The sequence below is a fragment of the Solea solea genome, chromosome 8 (genome assembly GCF_958295425.1).
Source record: "Solea solea chromosome 8, fSolSol10.1, whole genome shotgun sequence".
In the NCBI taxonomy this organism is placed as follows: Eukaryota; Metazoa; Chordata; class Actinopteri; order Pleuronectiformes; family Soleidae; genus Solea; species Solea solea.
Window position 1 is genome coordinate 110,119 of NC_081141.1, and position 18,453 is coordinate 128,571.

General features: G+C 44.2%; 1 protein-coding gene across 3 annotated transcripts in view; it reads left to right on the plus strand.

Annotated features, from left to right (window-relative positions):
• The window catches only part of adgrd2 (adhesion G protein-coupled receptor D2), a 70,951-nt gene that overhangs the window by 34,373 nt on the left and 18,125 nt on the right, over nucleotides 1–18,453 (plus strand). Inside the window, exon 21 of one of the 3 annotated variants that reach the window (XR_009241103.1) lies at nucleotides 12,036–12,118. Coding sequence is in view for 1 of the 3 variants with exons in the window: in XM_058635587.1 (XP_058491570.1) it covers nucleotides 12,036–12,156 (121 nt within the window). In the remaining 2 variants the exon portion in view is untranslated. Of the gene's footprint in view, nucleotides 1–12,035; nucleotides 12,157–18,453 lie in introns of those variants that run through there. The other 2 variants (XR_009241104.1, XM_058635587.1) reach the window with 2 other exon arrangements.

Consider the following 18,453-nt stretch of genomic DNA (forward strand, 5'->3'; position numbering starts at 1 on the left):
CAGAGCCGACAGGAGTCACGTTCTCACAGGTAAAACCCGAGGGGGTGGAATCTGCATCTACACTAATAACAGCTGGTGTAACAACGCTACGCTGGTCTCTAGTCATTGCTCTGTGGACATTGAGTTTATGATTGTGAGATGCAGACCCTTCTACCTGCCCAGGGAATTCACCACCGTCACCATTGTTGCTGTGTATATTCCACCCAGCGCTAACACCAAGCAAGCGCTAAGTACCCTCTACAGTGCCATCAGTAACATGCAAACCACACACCCGGAGGGCGTTTTCATTGTTGCTGGGGACTTTAACCAGGCCAACATGAAGACTGTTCTTCCAAAATTCCATCAGAGGGGTAGCAAAATCAAAACACACTGGACTTAGTCTACACCAACATCAAGAAGGCCTTCAGAGCAGCCCCCCGCCCCCACATCGGCTCCTCAGACCATCTCTGTGTTATGCTAATTCCAGCATGTCAGCCCCTGCTCACCAGAGAAAAGCCTGCTGTGAAGAAGGTGAGAGTGTGGCCTGAGGGATCTATGTCTGCACTGCAGGACTGTTTTGAGTGCACTGACTGGGACATTTTCAGAGAGGTTGCAACAGACAGTCAAAATACAGATGTGGAGGAGTATGCTGCATCTGTGACCGGCTACATCCAGTGGTGCATGGAGGAGGTCACAGTAGAAAAGACAATAGTCACACGGCCCAACCAGAAACCTTGGATGACTAAGGAGGTGCGCACAAGCCTGAGGGAACGTAATGCTGCCTTCAAATTCGGTGAAGTGGTGGCGCTCAGAACAGCGAGGGCCAATCTGAACCGGGCTCTCAAGCAGCAAAACACGCCCACAGCCAGAAGGTCCAAGGTTTCTTCCATGACCCCAGCAACTCCAGACAACTGTGGCAGGGCATCAAGACCGTCACAGACTACAAAGCCACACCCTCACCCTGCCGAGACGACATCAGCTTCCTCAATGAGCTCAACAACTTCTTTGGGAGATTTGAAGCTCTGAACAACACCCCAGCGAGGAAAGCAACCCCCCCACCTCGATGAACAGGCCCTCAGGCTCGAAACCACTGCTGTACGGAGAGCCCTGAGGAAAGTTAACGCACGGAAAGCATCTGGCCCCGATAACATCCCAGGACGGCTGATCAAGGAGTGCGCAGACCAGCTGGCCTGTGTGCTCACAGACATCTTCAACACATCACTGATCCAGGCTGTTGTCCCCCCGTGCTTTAAGTCTGCCACAATCATCCCAGTGCCCAAGAAACCAACCATCACATGCCTTAATGACTTTCGCCCTGTTGCACTAACAACGACCATCATGAAGTGCTTCGAGCGGGTGGTTAAGGACCACATAATTTCCATCCGCTCCAGTTTGCGTACCAACCTAACCGCTCCACTGAGGACGCCATCTCCACTGCTCTCCATCTGAGCCTGGAGCACCTGGAGGACAAGAACACCCACGTGCGGGTGCTGTTTCTGGACTTCAGCTCAGCATTCAACACGATCATCCCCCAGGAGCTGGTACACAAACTGGGCCCCCTAGGCCTCAACACCCCCCTGTGCAACTGGCTGCTGGACTTCCTCACCAACAGAACCCAGTCTGTCCGTGTGGGTAACAATACCTCAAGTGTCATCTCCCTGAGCACCGGTCCCCTGCTGTTCACCCTGATGACCCACGACTGTCGTCCCAGGTACAACACCAACCACATCCTAAAATATGCGGACGACACAACAGTTGTGGGCCTCATTCAGGACAACAACGAACTGGCCTACAGAGAGGAAGTGCGACATCTGGTGGACTGGTGCAGGGTGAACAACCTGCTCCTGAATGTTGCCAAGACAAAGGAGATCAGCGTCGACTTCAGAAGATCCCGACCCAGCCATACACCACTCCTTATCAATGGCAAAGCGGAGGAGGTCGTCAGCAGTACCAAGTTCCTGGGGGTCCACATCACAGACAACCTCAGCTGGACACTTCACACTAGCTCCCTGGTGAAGAAAGCCCAGCAGCGCCTACACTTCCTGCGACGGATGAGAAGGGTGTCTCTCCACCTTCTACAGAGGGACCATCGAGAGCCTGCTGACCAGTGGCATCTCCGTCTGGTCTGGGAGCTGCAAGGCCTCCGACTGGAAGTCTCTGCAGAGGGTAGTGAGAACAGCGGAGAAGATCATTGGGACTCCACTCCCACCCATCAAAGACATTTGTTACGTCCCCACTTGTGGCATCCAGGGGAAAAGGGGCGGGCGACAATTAAATATAAAACCGGGCGTTTCAAGGAAGAAAAGAAACAGAGATATTTGTATACTTAGACTATTTATTTATGCGTAAGTAAATCAATGTCAACACAAATCTACTTCCTGATAGAAGCAAAGCCAAGAAAGAAAAACCTAGGGTTAACACTACGGCCGGGGGTTAACACTACGGCCGGAGCCCCAAGGGAATAAGAACAAGTCGAAGATGGAGCGCAGCACACAGCTCTCGCTCACGACCAACAGCGCTTCTCACTATCTGGCGGTTTGGCCCACTGGCCCCGTCTGCTTCCATCCCTGCAGCTTTGAGGCAATCCACCTGATTGCCAAGGTGCCGCAGGTGTGCCTGACCAGTCAGGTGGGGAGGGTGGCACCTGGCGCAGGACACAAAAGAACAGCAAAAAACATGCACACGTAACAACATTGCACACTGGCGCTGTCTGACCAGGGCTCACCAGATCCTCACTGACCACACCCACCCCCACCATGGCCTGTTCTCCCTGCTGGCGTCTGGCAGAAGGTTCCGCAGCATCCGCTGCAGAACAAACCGACTCAAGAACAGTTACTTTCCGCTGGCCATCAGACTGCTAAATTCCAAATAACAATTTAGCAGTTTAGCGTATTTAGGTCCGTGTGTGGAGCATCAGGACACATTTAAAACACACAAAGCTCTTGGCATAGCTGGTTTTTGGGGTATAATTAACAAACGGAGGCTGTTGAAAGTCGACAGGTGGCGCTGGTTTATGAATTAATGTTGTTTTGCGCTAGCATGGTGCTAATGGCTAACTCGCGCTCGCTGTGCAGCTTCGTAGCCTCTGATTTCAGAGGTTAAAGAAAAATATTTAACCTCTGGGTTAGGGTTACACGCTGTTGTTGTGATCTACGGCAGGCACGGTGGGCACGGGATCTACATGCATCCAATACGCAGAGCCCACGTGATCACAACGGGCGCTGCTGGATAGGAGAGCTGGAGCAGAATGGACTGTTGTATCGGAGCGCTTATATTGGAGATTTGAGGGGCACTCCGATATAATCCAATATGCGTTTTTTTACATTACATGTAATTTCATGGCTGATATCGGACCGATAACTAAATTCACAAATCACAGTCCTTGGTGGATGTTGCGAGCAGGTCCATGGGAAAAACAGAAACATAATGTGAAAGAAGAGACTTCCTTTTGCAATCTCCCAAGAAACCACCATTTTCCAAGGTTTATTTGAAATATGCAAATTATATGCAAATCACAACATATCTCAAGGCACTATACATAGTAAGGCAAAAACCTTGACAATATTATAGCGATAAGAGAAACCCAACAGTTCACACAATGAGCAAGCACTAGGCATCAGTGAAGAGAAAAAAAACTCAAAACTCAAAAGACTCAAAAGTGTGCAGCCATCTGAGGTGGAAGGAAAAATGGAGGACAGAGGAGAGGTGGGGGACAGAAAAGGGGGAGAGAAAGTGAAAGAGGGATGCAAGGTAGAGACAGAAGATAGAGATCAGGAGCAGATATATAGCAGTTGTGTCAGGTTATAGGCAAGGCAAGGTTATTTGTATAGCACTATTCATACACAGGGCAACTCAAAGTGCAGGGTTATAAAGTGCAAGGATATAGGTTAAGACAGGACCTTTCTGAATCAGTTCTGACATGTTTATAGAACTATGATGTCATTTATACATTCATACAGGTAGCAGCAGAGATTGTTGATATAATATATATATATCAATATCAATATCAACTTTAATTATAGTATAATAATACTACTACTACTACTAATAATAATAATAATAATGACAATAATAATACTGCCAGTGATAATAATAGCCTTAAAACTGGATTTGGATTCTGCAGCCTGCAAGATGAGGAGAGAGCGAGAGAGGGAGAGAGAGAGAGAGAGAGAGAGAGAGAGCGAGAGGACAAGAAGGAAAGGCACAAACTAGGGAGAGAAAGAACAAGGTTATTGACATATGATAAAGTCTTTTATACCCAGAGTGTGAGAGAGTGAGTGTGAGTGCACCACATAATTCCCCCCAGCAAGAGATATCCAAAAGGAAGTCTAACTTTCAATACAGAGAGTGTGTCCACCTCCTGAACCGAAGCTGGTTCCACAGGAGCGGAGCCTGGTAACTGAAGGCTCTGTGTTATGCTCTCTAATAAGAGCGGCTTAACTACTATGAGGACCCGACAACGAGTGGAGCGAGAAAGGGAGGGGATCGGAGAGACGGCCAATGCAGCTGTGCCGGGAAAATGGCGAGAGCCCAGGGTGAGAGTCAGTGAGGAGGGGAATCCTGAATGGAACAGCCTCACAATGGTGAATGGAGACAGGGGAAGTCCCAACGGCTCCTGATTGCTCATCAGGAGCAGGTGAGGAGGAGCTGCCGCAGGTGTTGTTGATCACCAGCATCATCAGTGGAATTAGGTCAGCCACGCCTCCTGCAGATAGGGGAGAGAGAGAGAGAGAGCAGCATGGAGGAAAACCACAACAATAGTAACGGTGGAGGAGAGTAGGATTGTGACTGTACCTCCCCCTCAACAGGCGTCTCCTGGCGCCATGCCAGGTCTCCCAGGGTGGTCCCGGTGGAAGTCCCGCAGCAGGTTCTAGTCCAGGATGAAGCTGCGAGGAATCCAAGACCTCTCCTCTGGACCATATCCCTCCCAATCGACCAAGTTTTGGGTTAGGGTTAGGGGTTACACGACTGACCGTGTAGGCGTTCCCCCTGTCGAGGACCCGGGGAGGAAGAGGGGGGTTGGTCGGAGGGACCAGGTCGGACTCAGTAACGGGTTTGATCAGTGACACGTGGAAGGTGGGGTGAACGTTGAGAGCCTGGGAAAGCTTGAGACGGACGGCAGTGGGATTGATGATTCCGTCGATGGGGAATGGACCAATGAAGGGGGGAGCCAGTTTCCGGGATTCGACCTGAAGGGGGAGATCCTTAGAAGAGAGCCACACCTTTCGGCCTGGCTGATATGGGGGAGCAGAGATCAGGTGCGGGTTGGCCTGTCTCTGGGATTGTTGGGAGGAGCATTGAAGGGTGGAATAAACTTGTCTCCACACCGAGTGGCAGCAGCGGAGATTTGCCTAAATGGAGGGGACATTGATTTTGTCTTCTTGAAAGTTAAACAGGGGGGTTTGATATCCCAGAGAGGCCATGAATGGTGACATGCCAGTGGATGCGGACGTGAGGGAATTGTTTGCATATTTGACCCAGTGCAAAAATGTACTCCAAGCAGCAGGGTGTCATGCCGTTACACAGCGCAGGGCGTTCTCCAGACTCTGGTTGGCTCTTTCCGTTTGGCCATTCAACTGAGGGTGATAGCCGGAGGACAGGCTTACGGACGTGCCCAGGGTGGTGCAGAAAGCTTTCCAGACTTGTGATGTGAATAGAGGGCCGCGGTTGGAGACAATGTCCAGGGGGAAGCCGTGTAGGCAAAAAAACATGGTTCACAAGGAGTTCCCCCGTCTCGGTGGCAGAGGGAAGTTTGGTGAGGGGGATGAAGTGAACTGCTTTGGAGAACCGGTCTATTACTGTCAGGACTGTGGTGTTGTTTTGGGAGGGGGTAGACCGCTGATGAAATGCACAGCGAGGGACGTCAGGGAATGGACAGTGGGTTCAACAAGCCCTCGGGAGAGGGCGGTTGGAGGACTTGCCCTGGGCACATATGGGGCAGGCAGACACGAAGGATGTGATGTCCTAAGACATGGTGGGCCACCAGAAGCGCTGTGTGAGGAATTGGAGGGTGCGTGCGGTTCCGGGATGGCAGGCAAGTTTGGAGGAGTGTCCCCACTGCAGAACCTCGGAGCGGACGGAGCTGGGCACAAAAAGTCGATTGGGGGGACCGCCTCCATGGTCAGGCTCCACCTGTTGAGCCCTCCAGACGCTCTCCTCCACCGGCCAGGAGGCCGCAACCAACTATACAGGAGGGGGAGGCAACAGGGTCGGGCTCAGAACTGGGTGGGTAAGGTGAAAATTGATGGGACAGGGCGTCAGGCTTAACATTGCGGGAGCCGGGGCGATAGCCCGAAACCTGCCCGAAAACAGTGCCCACCGTGCCATATGTGTAGTCACATATGAAGTGGTGATAAAAGTTGGCGAAGCCTAGGAAACGCTGGAGTTGTTTACAAGTAGAGTGGTGGGCCAGTCCCTTACGGCTCTGATCTTTGTGGGGTCAGGAGAGAGCTGGCCTCACTCAAGGACGAAACCCAGAGAGGGAACAGGGACTCCTGATTGCTCATCAGGAGCAGGTGAGGAGGAGCCACCGCAAGTGTTGCTGATCACCAGTGTCATCCGTGGAAGTAGGTCAGCCACACCTCCTGCAGAGAAGGGAGAGAGAGAGAGAGAGAGCGCAGCACGGAGGAAAACCACAACAATATAACGTTGGAGGAAAGTGGGATCGTGACACCCATTCTACTCTTAGAGACTCTGGGAACCACAAGTACGCCTGCATTTTGTGTCCTGTTGGGATTATATGGTAAAACTAGGTTCTTAAGGTATAATGGGGCCTGATCATTAAATGCTTTGTACGTGAGGAGGAGGATTTTAAATTGGATTCTAAAATGTACAGGAGCCAGTGTAGAGAAGCTAACACTGGAGTTATATGGTCTCTCTTTCTAGTTCCTAGTCAGAACTCGTGCTGCAGCACTGGAGGGTTTTAACAGACTTATTGGAACATTCTGATAGTAATGAGTTACTTTAATCCAATCTAGATGTAACAAAAACATGAACTAGTTTTTTCAGCGTTCTTTAAGGAGAAAATGTTTCTAATTGTAATAATGTTCTGCAGGCTGAAGAAGGCTGTTCTGGAAATCAGCTTTATGTGTGAGTCAAATGACAAAATCTGGTCAAAAACTCCAAGGTTCCTGACAGTGGAACTGGAAGCCATGGTGATGTCATCTAAAGTGGCAATGTGATCAGAAAGTTTTTCTCTCATGCAGAAAGCGAAAGAGAGGAACAGAAAACAAGGAAAAAGTGGGCTTAACCATCTCCCCACCCCAGATGTGGCGATATCTGACAGTATACATACAATAATATGTGTACAGTATACTTAATGAAATAAGGTTGATGTAGAGATCTTGGCTTTGGCCTGTGAGAATATTGGTTTCAGACATTTCTGCCCACTGCACACTATCCCACACCAAAGTCCAGAGAGAATATTTGTGTTTTTCACACAGGGACACAGGAGCAGCTGGTCGACTGCTGCCTCATTTGGTAAGTTTGTGTTGTTTAGGTAAAGCTAACAATGGCATTTCAAACACTATTATAACAAAATAATTTAACTTACCAATGGAGGCAGCAGTAAATCACCAGCTCTTATATCCCAGTGATGTAAAATTGCTAATTTTGTCTATGGACATTGTTGCAGAAGGGTAGCAGTTCAGAGACTTCAGTAATGCAGTCAGAAATGACATCTAATAATAAGAAAATGCAGCAAACATTTCTTATATGAGGTGAACCTTTATAAGTTGTGAAAATGTCCTTGTGTCCCTACGAATAGCCATGCTTAGATAGTGAGTATGTCTGAACTATCCTCTACTACTTGATACAACTTCAACTACAAGTGGTAGAAAATTAAGCACTGAAAATATATACTGCCAGAAGTGACATATAGGTGAATATTGGTTTAATTCACCTCTGCAATGGCTTCATTCTCCAAAACTTTAGACTACATCTATTATTTATATTCAGTCAAAATACACAGTGTGTGTCTATGATAGTGAAGAAAGTTATTGTCCACCAATTTGGCACATTGTTGTTTTTATTTTTATTTTTATTTATTTTTTATAGAAAATTGTGTTGCTCTGTGGTTGAGTGGAACACAATTTTAAACTAAGTATGACAAATACATACCCAATATTTGAAAGAAAACTTGAAATGTTTGTTTTACATATTGTATGACAGCCAGTTACCATTGGAATAGAAATCACAATTTCCATCTTCATTTTGTTAGGTTCTGTTTATGTTACTATGGTGACAGTATTTTCTGCTACAACAGCATTCACTTACGCAAGTGTCATTTCAAAGAGCAGAGCCACATATGCTTACTGTGTTACTGCAGAAGGATTTCTATGAAAATATATACATGTGCATTGACATCAGAGGGCTGGTTCACCTATATTAGCAAAGAACACATTGACAAGCCATAGACCTCGGTGTGGGCAGCTTTCTATGGGATGAATGCTCCTGGTGAAAAGCATTGACAGCCAGGTCTTTGGAGGGTCCACAGCAGTGCCAACAACTGTTTTTAGACGTGATGCTGATTTTATTTTATTTATTTTGTTCAATCACAACAGAAAGCTTCATTATATAATTCTATTCAAAAATTACTCCAACGCATTACTTTTTTGAGACATAGCATTAATTTAGGTTAATGTACTTCCATGGGAACTGAAAACAAACAGTAATGGAATTGTAGAGTTTAATTTTGGCATTGGCCTCAAATGTAAAGACATTGATTCAGTTTTTGCTAGTAAACACTGTTTTCATAAAAGTGCGAGGCATTTGAAAAGACAATACTACTCTGTGTTGTTACAGGGTTGACTTATTTATTTATTAATGTTCTACCACTTTATTCTCCACATGGGGGGTTCCTAGAGCCAATCACAGCTGACATAGACATAGCGAAAAGCAGGGTCATGACACCAGTCCACCGCAAGGTTAGCATACAAATATTCACTCTCACATTGACACTACAGTCATTAGAGTGTCCATTTACATTGGCTAATTATGTTACTGAATGAACTATATGCGATCACATGGCGGCATAGTGACTAGCACTTACGCCTTGGAGCAAAAAGACCCATTTGAGACCCTGTCCGACCAAGGGCTTTTCTGTATGGAGTTTGCGTGTTCCCACAGTCCAAGAACTTGTAGAGGTTAATTGGAAACTCTAAACTGACCGTAGATGTAAGAGTGAGAGTGAATGGTTATTCATCTCTGTTTGTTTGCCCAGTGATGGACTGGTGACCTGTCCAAGGTGTACCCCACCTTTCGCCCCTATGTCAGCTGGGATTGGGTCCAGCAGCCCCTCAACCCTCATGTGGAGGATAAAGCAGTGAAGGAATGAATTCATTCTTTGGCCACCATGTCTCCATTTATATGCATAATGTTGTTTTTAGAAACCCTTTCTCTTAGGGGTGATGGTGGTCATGTCCCTTCCAGGGCTCCATACATGCACTTGTATTATAGTTGAGTAGTAGCAAAATTGTCAGACTTAAAGCCCTCTACAAATCATCCAAAACTATCTGTAATTAGATACCACAGGAGGAAAGTGAGAAATTAGGTTTGCGTAACAAAAAATAAAACTGCTTCGAATGTGTTGAATACCTCATGTGATTAGATGATTCACCCTGACGCTACATGCACAGCATAACATCATCTAAACCTACAATCTGAGGATTGTAAGTAAATGGAGTATAAGAAGTCTATGGGGCATTATTCTGTCAGTACTGTGCTCTTTCAGAGGTTAATACACAGGTCAGTACAGTAGAATTAGTAGGTGTTATTAATATGTCTTATGGCTGAAGAGAGACCACAATCTCTTTTCATATTCAGGTAAAAAAAAAGTCCTTCAACCCAACATCCAAAATTTCTTTTCACATATTTGTCTTAGTCTGATGAAAATTCCACAGTGCCTTCTCCCCTCTCACCATGTCTCTTCATTCCCTCACAAACACACTGAAAGTAAAATGTCTGCCGCAGCTCAAGAGTGTGATGTGAATTCAGGAGATTAGAGAGAAAACGACTTTCAAAAATAAAAGGGAAGAGCCTTCTCTTCCTTTTTATTTCGAGTGCCGGCTTTGTCCTTGCAGACACAGTGGAATCTGAAAACTCAATCTCTCTGCCCAGGTGCAGTGGTGTGACAACAATGGTGCTTTGAACAAAGGCAACCTTTTCTGCCTTGCCCCATGAAATGGTTATTGGCTGTATAAGAACCAGGATCATTCAGAGCATGATTGCAAAGTAACAGGAGTGTGACTGTTGTAGGCAGTAAAATCTATAGCTGTGCAGAGATGTTTGGTGTGGATTCAAAGAGGAAATATTCAATAAATGTTATTGAAATACCTTGAAAACTTCACTTCAGTGCGTCCTTCTCTCTACCTATACTGGCATTTCTCACTTCTCAAAACACGTGTGAAGTTTGGTTTCAGCAAATGTTTCTCAGATTTTTCGAGCATCAGTTAAATTCATGCACATGCTATAGATCTGAGGAAGTGGCAGATCTGAACCTGTTTCAATAAATCAGTGATAATTGCCAGGCTTTGATGGTGCATTTGTAGCCTGTTTGAACCCAGCCGGGTCTGCCAGTGATTTTATTTCGCTCTGCAAACACGTCTGACAAGGACACCGTTTTGGCCAATTTCAAAATCTCCTAAAAAAAAAAGGGGGACTTATTCCAAACCCCTGGTGCGCTAGAGGCAGATTCATGCGAGGACAACAGAGAAGCAACATTCTAGCAACTTTTGTTCGAATAACATCTGTCAGCAGCTAACTGGGTTAGGGGCTGCTGCTTGTAAGGGGCTTCATGGCAGTGTATCACTTAGTGATTGTTGTAATATATTTCCAACATATATACATTTGCCTATATTACAGATGAACTGACTTGATTTTATCAACTTGAACGGGGTTTGCACATTAGGATATGTTGTGTTTTATGAAGCATGTCATGTCATATCATGATCTGGCACCAATAACCTACCTGCATCCTCTCCAGGGAGCGGTGGTGTTTTTTTTAATAAAAAATGCACTTCATCAACTTCTAGAGGTTTTCATAGACCTTGCCTTTTCAACACCACCCTTGCTATTTTACCATCCATGATCTTGCGGACGTGGCCCGTAACCCTAACCCTAACTGTTACCACAGAGCATAGAGAGCAACAGAGCAGTAGTTCCGTATCTACCAGATACGGTTCTGTAGTTGAGTTTGCTGCAGGTTTGCCACAGAGCATACCTGCAGCAACCTCAATAATGGAACCATTGCATTTCCAGTCGGACGGCGATAACTTCAGAGAGAGAGAGAGAGAAATATAGCATGAGCTATTTGTCACATTACATGTTTCAATAGCCAACAATGAACAAACAAAACATCTTGCTAACTGAGGGCTACATATACATTCTCCAACACACTTGGGAGGGAAGGGTGAAATGAGGGATATTCAATATTGCTGTATACAACTTCAATAATAAATGAAACTAAAAATTTGAAACACTGTACCTTCAACTGTTTGGTTATGTTGGCCTGTTAAAATGATGGGGCGAGATGATGAAGATGACAGTGTTGATGATAATTGTAATTAATGTTATTGAGTTTTGAAATGCTCCTGGTTTCTATCTCATCTCTATCTTCCGAGGGCAGCTCCCTGGGTGCTACTCAGTGTGGCAGCCCACTGCTCCTAATTCTAGGATGGGTCAAATGCAGAGGAATACTTTCCCTAAGGGGAGTAATCTTCTTTTCACCCTCCTCTTCTTCACTAACCTCTTTCCCCTCCCCCTCCTTTCTCTTCTCTCTTCTACCCCTATTGGTTAAGGCAGGTGTTCGCTCTGAGTCTGGTTCTGTCAGAGATTTCTTCCTGTTAAAAGGGAGGGGTTTTTTGCAAGCTTCAAGCTCATTGTGCTCCTGTTGGGATTCTCTGTAATAATTGTAAGGTATTGACCTTGCACTGGTTATATAAATAAAATTGAACTGAATGTCATTATGCTTTCTTTAATATGACATGAATATTAAAAGATATATATCTTGCTGCATATACATTCTGCTTTATGTGTGTGATATGTGTTTATGTTTGCAGGGCTGTGACTCGTCCTGTGCTCATCCTGCTTCCTGTTCTGGGTCTCACCTGGCTGTGTGGAGTGTTGGTCCATCTGTCTGTTGTTGTTGCCTATGTCTTCATCGCCCTTAACGCCTTCCAGGTAAAAAAACATACTTTTTTTTTGGCGTCCAGACAACAGTTTCATTTTTAATGGAATTGTTCATGATTTTTTGTGGTTGCATACACTATAGTGTTTCCATAAACTCACATACACAGTCTGTTGTCCTTGTGCCAGTATAACGACAATATCTGAATCAATTTTTTGAATAAAATATGTCTACCTTGTCTACAATAGGTGGCAATATACTCCCCCTCTCACCTTGTTATTTGTCAGTGGGTTTTGACACAGACCTGAAATGTAAGCTTGTGGGTAGTTGTTAATATTTAAAGTGCCATTCTGGGTCTTTCTACAGAGCATAAATTCACATTTCTCATCAGTCTAAATATGCACTGGTCTGGATTTCTGTAGGTTTTCTTTTAGGGATGAGCCATTATGATGCTATAATCCTGAAATCCTCTACATGCTACTTTAATATAAATCAGCAACAGCATTTAAGCTGAGTCATGCTGTGGGCTGATTATTTCTTCACTATGGGAGACAATTATTTGTTACACAGTTGGAGGATTATTTTTTGAAATAGCTTGAAAGGGTGGCACAATGATAAAAGCTTCATATTTTAAAATGTAACTGTATCGGTAGATACTCGAGTTTGTAATATCTGTTTCTGTAACAAGGAGAGATGAGAGACGGAGACAACAAATCAACATAGCAACAAACAAACATGAACATGAACCAACAGCAAAATTACAAAACAAAACAACAATAAAACACAAACAAGAACAAGAACAATAGAATAAAAACCACAAAGGTAAAAGTGGCACAAGAAAAGATGAGGGCAATAGTGGAGGAGAGACAAAGAGAGGAGTGAGAGAACAGAGACAGAGGAGAGAGACCTGAAGAAGGAATGTATGAGAGAGGGAGTTAATAAAATCATAGAACAATAGAAAGGTTCATTACAACATTTCATGACTAAACAGTGAGGCCAATTTGACTAGTGTTGACTAGTGTCAAACTAGTGTTAAACACCAGCGAGAAGAGATAAGTCTTCAGAGGTTTTTTTTTTAATTGCTCAAGGGTCTGAGCAGCTCTCACATGTCAGGAAGGCTGTTCCCCACCCTGACACTGCAACAGAAAAGACTCTATCTCCCCTGCTTTTTAGCCATGATCGAGGCACAAGAGCAGCTGGTCAGCTGATATCAGAGCTGTGTCTGACTTCAAGATCTCTGTCAGGTATGCAGATCCCAGGCCATTGAGATTTAAAAGCAAGTAGTCCTTAAAGAGACAGTAGGATATTGTCTCAGGGGCAGTGAGATGGATGCAAGTGCTTAACTATTTAGTGATGAAGGAAAGGGACACCTGTCCAGGATCTGACAGAAGGAGAGGGAGAAGTTGAAGACCTAATGGCAGAAATTTTTAAAAGATTCATGACATTTTTCACAAAGTGACAGTTAGGGCACAATGGAGAGGTTTTAAAACAGAGATTAGAGAGTTAAAAAGGAACTGAGGTTTGTGGTTGCTACTTGACACAAGGTTAGAGAAAAACTGAGTTTTTGTAGCTTAAAGGCACTCTGGTATTTCACTAGATTATTTTTAAAATCTCTAAAGAAATTTGAATATGATTATTTTTCCATTTTCTCTCAGTGCGCCTCTTAAATGGACACACTGAGTCCAGTAAATTTGAACAAATAGAATTAAAGATAGATGTTATCACATCAGGACCAAGATTACAAAGGCTATCCCATTTAAGGAGCACAGTGTCATTAAATGCTGCAGAAAACTGAAGTGCTGTAAAAGTGTTAATTGTGTGCACAGTGCACCGGGACGCATTAGTATGAGTCAGTAAGTGCCAGAAAGTCTTTGACTATAGGGCCAGAGTCACAGCAGTCATGAATATTAAAGTCACCAACAATAAAGAACAGACCATCATTCACTGTTAATCTAGACATTATATAATATATATATTATAATTAAAGTAGTGGTGCTGGGCAATTTATTCATTTATTAAAGTTTGTTGTCATTGGACTGGTTTTGTCACATAGACCTGGTAATCCTCCTGGATTTCTCATTACTTTCCTGTGTAACACATTTTTATTTTTATTTTTTTCGTTTAATTATCATCTAATTAATCCTCTCTTTTGCATTTTATCTAGCTGCTGATTTAGTAAATATCCATGGAATAAAATGAATCTGAATGAATAAGCTTAGTTTGGGTAATAATTAGGGATGTCCCGATACAACTTTTTCACTTCCGATACAATACCGATATTGCAGCCTTGAGTATTGGCCGATACCAATATTGATCCGATACAATATCAGCACGAATCATACATACTTTATTGACTTATTTTGTAGTGTGGAATGTTAGAATAGGCTTGATCAAGTGATATTACTTAAACAGACTCACCTCAGGAGCTGTGTCAGCTCTACTTCATGTTTTACATAGCCCCACAATGGACAAACTACAGATGTGTTGATGCTTACTAAAGGCTAATGTTTTGTTTCTATGGTGCTTTGGTCATTTATTTGTTGTATATCTGTGTTTTAACATAACATTACTTCAGACTGAATCCAGGAAACTAGGAGCCGCATGGTGCAGGTAACAGCAGCAGTTGTGTTTGGAATATGGGGGCAGTTGTTTAGAGATGGCATGATAAGCATTATTGGTGGAACACATATTTTCAAATCAGACACATTCACATAATTGTGAGAAGCAAAAGTGTATCATGCCGCCCTAATGAAGGTACAGTTTTATTTTTAAGAAAACAACATTTTTGTGGGCATTTCTTGCCGTTTTCAGCTATACTTCAAATGTTTGCAGTCATCTCACGTTTTTAGCACTATGTAGGTGCTGTGCCTCTGCACATCTCCATCAGTCTTGACAGAAAACTAAGGAATGTCACCAGCTGACATGAGACCTAAGAAACACAGAGAGAAAGAGACTTGAGTGGAGCTGATACACTTCATCAGAATTGTGTAAGTTAATTTGGTTGAATGTAATATATAATATACAGTATATTACGTTCATATATATACTCTGACATAAGATTCAGCCATTCATCACTTAGAAATGTGTATTATTTTTCAAATGTCCCAACTGAATGAAGGGTGAACGTCAACGTCTGGCTCTAAATAATTTGAAACGTAGACATTTTTGTGTGTGTTTTTTGTTTCATAAAATAAAAGCTACAAAAATGATTAGTAGCCTTGGCTGCTAAATGGTATTGTGGAGACTATTAGGAGGGTTAGGGTTAGGTTAATGTTACTGAATTTGTTTTTGAAACATGGAAAACTGGTACTGGAAAGGAGGGTTCGACCGGTAGTCGAACCTCGAATTCAAGAGGAACAATGCGGATTCCGTCCTGGTCGTGGAACAACGGACCAGCTCTTTACTCTTGCAGGGATCCTGGAGGGGGCCTGGGAGTACGCCCATCCGGTCTACATGTGTTTTGTGGACCTGGAGAAGGCGTATGATCGGGTACCCAGGGAGATACTGTGGGAGGTGCTGTGGGAGTATGGGGTGAGGGGGGCACTACTTAGGGCCATCCAATCCCTATACGCCCAAAGTATGAGCTGTGTCAGGGTTCTCGGCACTAAATCAGGCCTGTTTCCTGTGGGTGTTGGCCTTCGCCAGGGCTGCGCTTTATCACCAATCCTGTTTGGGATTTTCATGGAGGTGTAGTCGTGGGGGACAGAGGGTTTGGCGGGCTTGAGATCACGTCGCTGCTTTTTGCCGATGATGTGGTCCTCATGCCTTCGTCGGCCTGCGACCTTCAGCGCTCACTGGATCGGTTCGTGGCCGAGTGTGAAGCGGTCGGGATGAAGATCAGCACCTCTAAGGGGGGAGCTCGGAGTAGAACCGCTGCTCCTTCACGTTGAAAGGAGCCAGTTGAGGTGGTTCAGGCATCTGGTGAGGATGCCCCCTGGGCGCCTCACAAGGGAGGTGTATCAGGCACGTCCAGCTGGGAGGAGGCCTCGGGGTAGACCTAGGACAAGGTGGAGAGATTACATCTCCACTCTGGCCTGGGAACGCCTCGGGATCCCTCAGTCGGAGCTGGTCAATGCAGCTCAGGAAAAGGAAGTTTGGGGTCCCTTGCTGAAACTGATGCCCCTGCGACCCGGCCCTGGATAAGCGGAGGATGATGATGATGATGATGATGATGAACATGGAAAACATTGGGTGTCTGCTTTTGCAGCCTTGTGTACAAACCTGGCAACAGAACGACACCAACACCACTAGGTGAAATTTAATTTGACACAAAAGAAGGGAAGTCATTCAGTTGCTATTTTAAGCCAACGCTTAAAGCCCACATCTTGGTGGGTCAATAGCTGGTTATGCTAAGTGTGCAAAACGTGTTGGATTTTTTTGCCTACTATTTGAAAATTATTTCCATGGTTAATGTAGGCCTAAAATTGACATTCTTTACATTACAGGCTCTGTAGTTTGATAAATTTTCATTTTATTTATGTTAATTATATATACTTTTTTTTATAAACAATTCAGTTGTATGGGACTGTGAAGCAATCCTGTTATTGTATGAGTAATGCAGTGTTTCTGTTACTGATAAAACTCTACCAGCTCAAAATGACGAATGTCCTGACAAATGAAGGTCCTTAAAAGTATAGCTGCGTGAACCTGTGTGTGTGTGCCACATCGACCTCTAGCATTCCTCCCCTGATAACACACAGCACTCACTTCCTCTCTCTCACACACCCTTCTCTTACTACGCCTTTTTTATTCAGTTATGTTTTACCATCCACTCATTCTTCTTTCTTCTTTCTTCTTTCTCTCTCTCTTTGTAATTACAAACAGTTTAATTCAATATATTTGACCTATCATGATGTACAACATTGAGTGAGCATGTCAACAAATATCACTTATGTACAAAACAGTAATATAATGGACATGTCATGGCGTCGCAGGGAATGGGACCCAAAAAACAGAACTCAGACAGCCAGGTTAAAACGGTCAATATTCCCGCACCAGAGGTGCCAAGCAAATAACAAAAACAGGTTGACAAAAAGGTAACAAAAGGCGACAGGGAAAAAGTCTGGGCTGAGTGGGTCTGGACACAAGACAAAAAAAAGCGAGGCAGCTGCCTGATAAAACTAAACCCAAAGTAACAACACACAAATGTCTAGAGAATAAACAGCAATCACAAATACTACAAGCGGAAACAAACATGGGCTCTCTCTCTCTCTCTCTCTCTCTCTCTCACTCTCTCTCACGCTCTCTCTCAGTATAGGTATGTAATTTCCATGCTCACCCCTCCATGCTCTTATGCAGAATTTAATGAATCAAAACAGGTTAGCCCCTGGGTGACCCCCAGAGAGCTGCTTGTTAATTTAGATTTACAGCCAGTGTCCAGCTGAGGGCAGATAACACTACAGTAGGAGTTCCTTATACAGTTAGGAGGGTGACTCTGTGGGCCAGCTTGATATCATACAGGTACTGTACGTCTGTGGGCCATGAAGTCAGAGTCTGAGTGCAAATCTAACACTGCTTACCATCAAGTACATATTACATAAAAGAGCAGAGATGTTTTGGTTTTTTTTCTTTTATGACAAACATAACACATCACAGGTTCATCGTTAAGAACATGAATAAAATATGCTTCTATTGTGTTTACTTAGCTACAATTTATTTGCAAAAAAGTAAGAAGTCAAGACAAGTAAACAAACATTTTGACACTGGTATAAGGTGACGTCCTTTTGATACACTCATGATGATAATTCATTCATTGTCTACCACTTTATCCTGCACATGAGGGTTGCGTAGCCACACCAGTCCACCAAACTCCAAACAAAAAGACCCTCCATGGGACCAGGTGTTGAAGTCAGGTCTGTACAGTACCATGGTGCATAAACAGGATCAGTTCTTCTATAAACCTGTGCTCAATTTCCTCACCTCTCAGAATACAACAAGGTGCTGCTCAGCACAAATCTCTGACTCACTTCCTGTAGCTTCCTTCACTTGGTTAGATCACTGGAGGTTTGACTCCACCCACCTGGTCCAATGACAAGCGGGAAAACACAAAGCCCACTTTGTTTTTACTCTATAATCAAATCACAGGCTTAAAGCTTACAGAGGGAGCAGGCCAGAGGCTATAACAGGTACAATAAAAGGGATAGTCAATGTTTTTTTTTTGTTTTTATTGTTGTGGCATCAGTCGATGCTGACTTTGCCACCTTACCAGAAACCAGTCCGAAACACGGACCGTCACACACATGGCTGCCAGTGAGGAACACAAAGAAAAACGGATCTTAGCCATGTATTCTAACAAAATGCAAATGTATTCTAACCAAATTACAAGCTATGTTATCATCTCAAGGCACTTT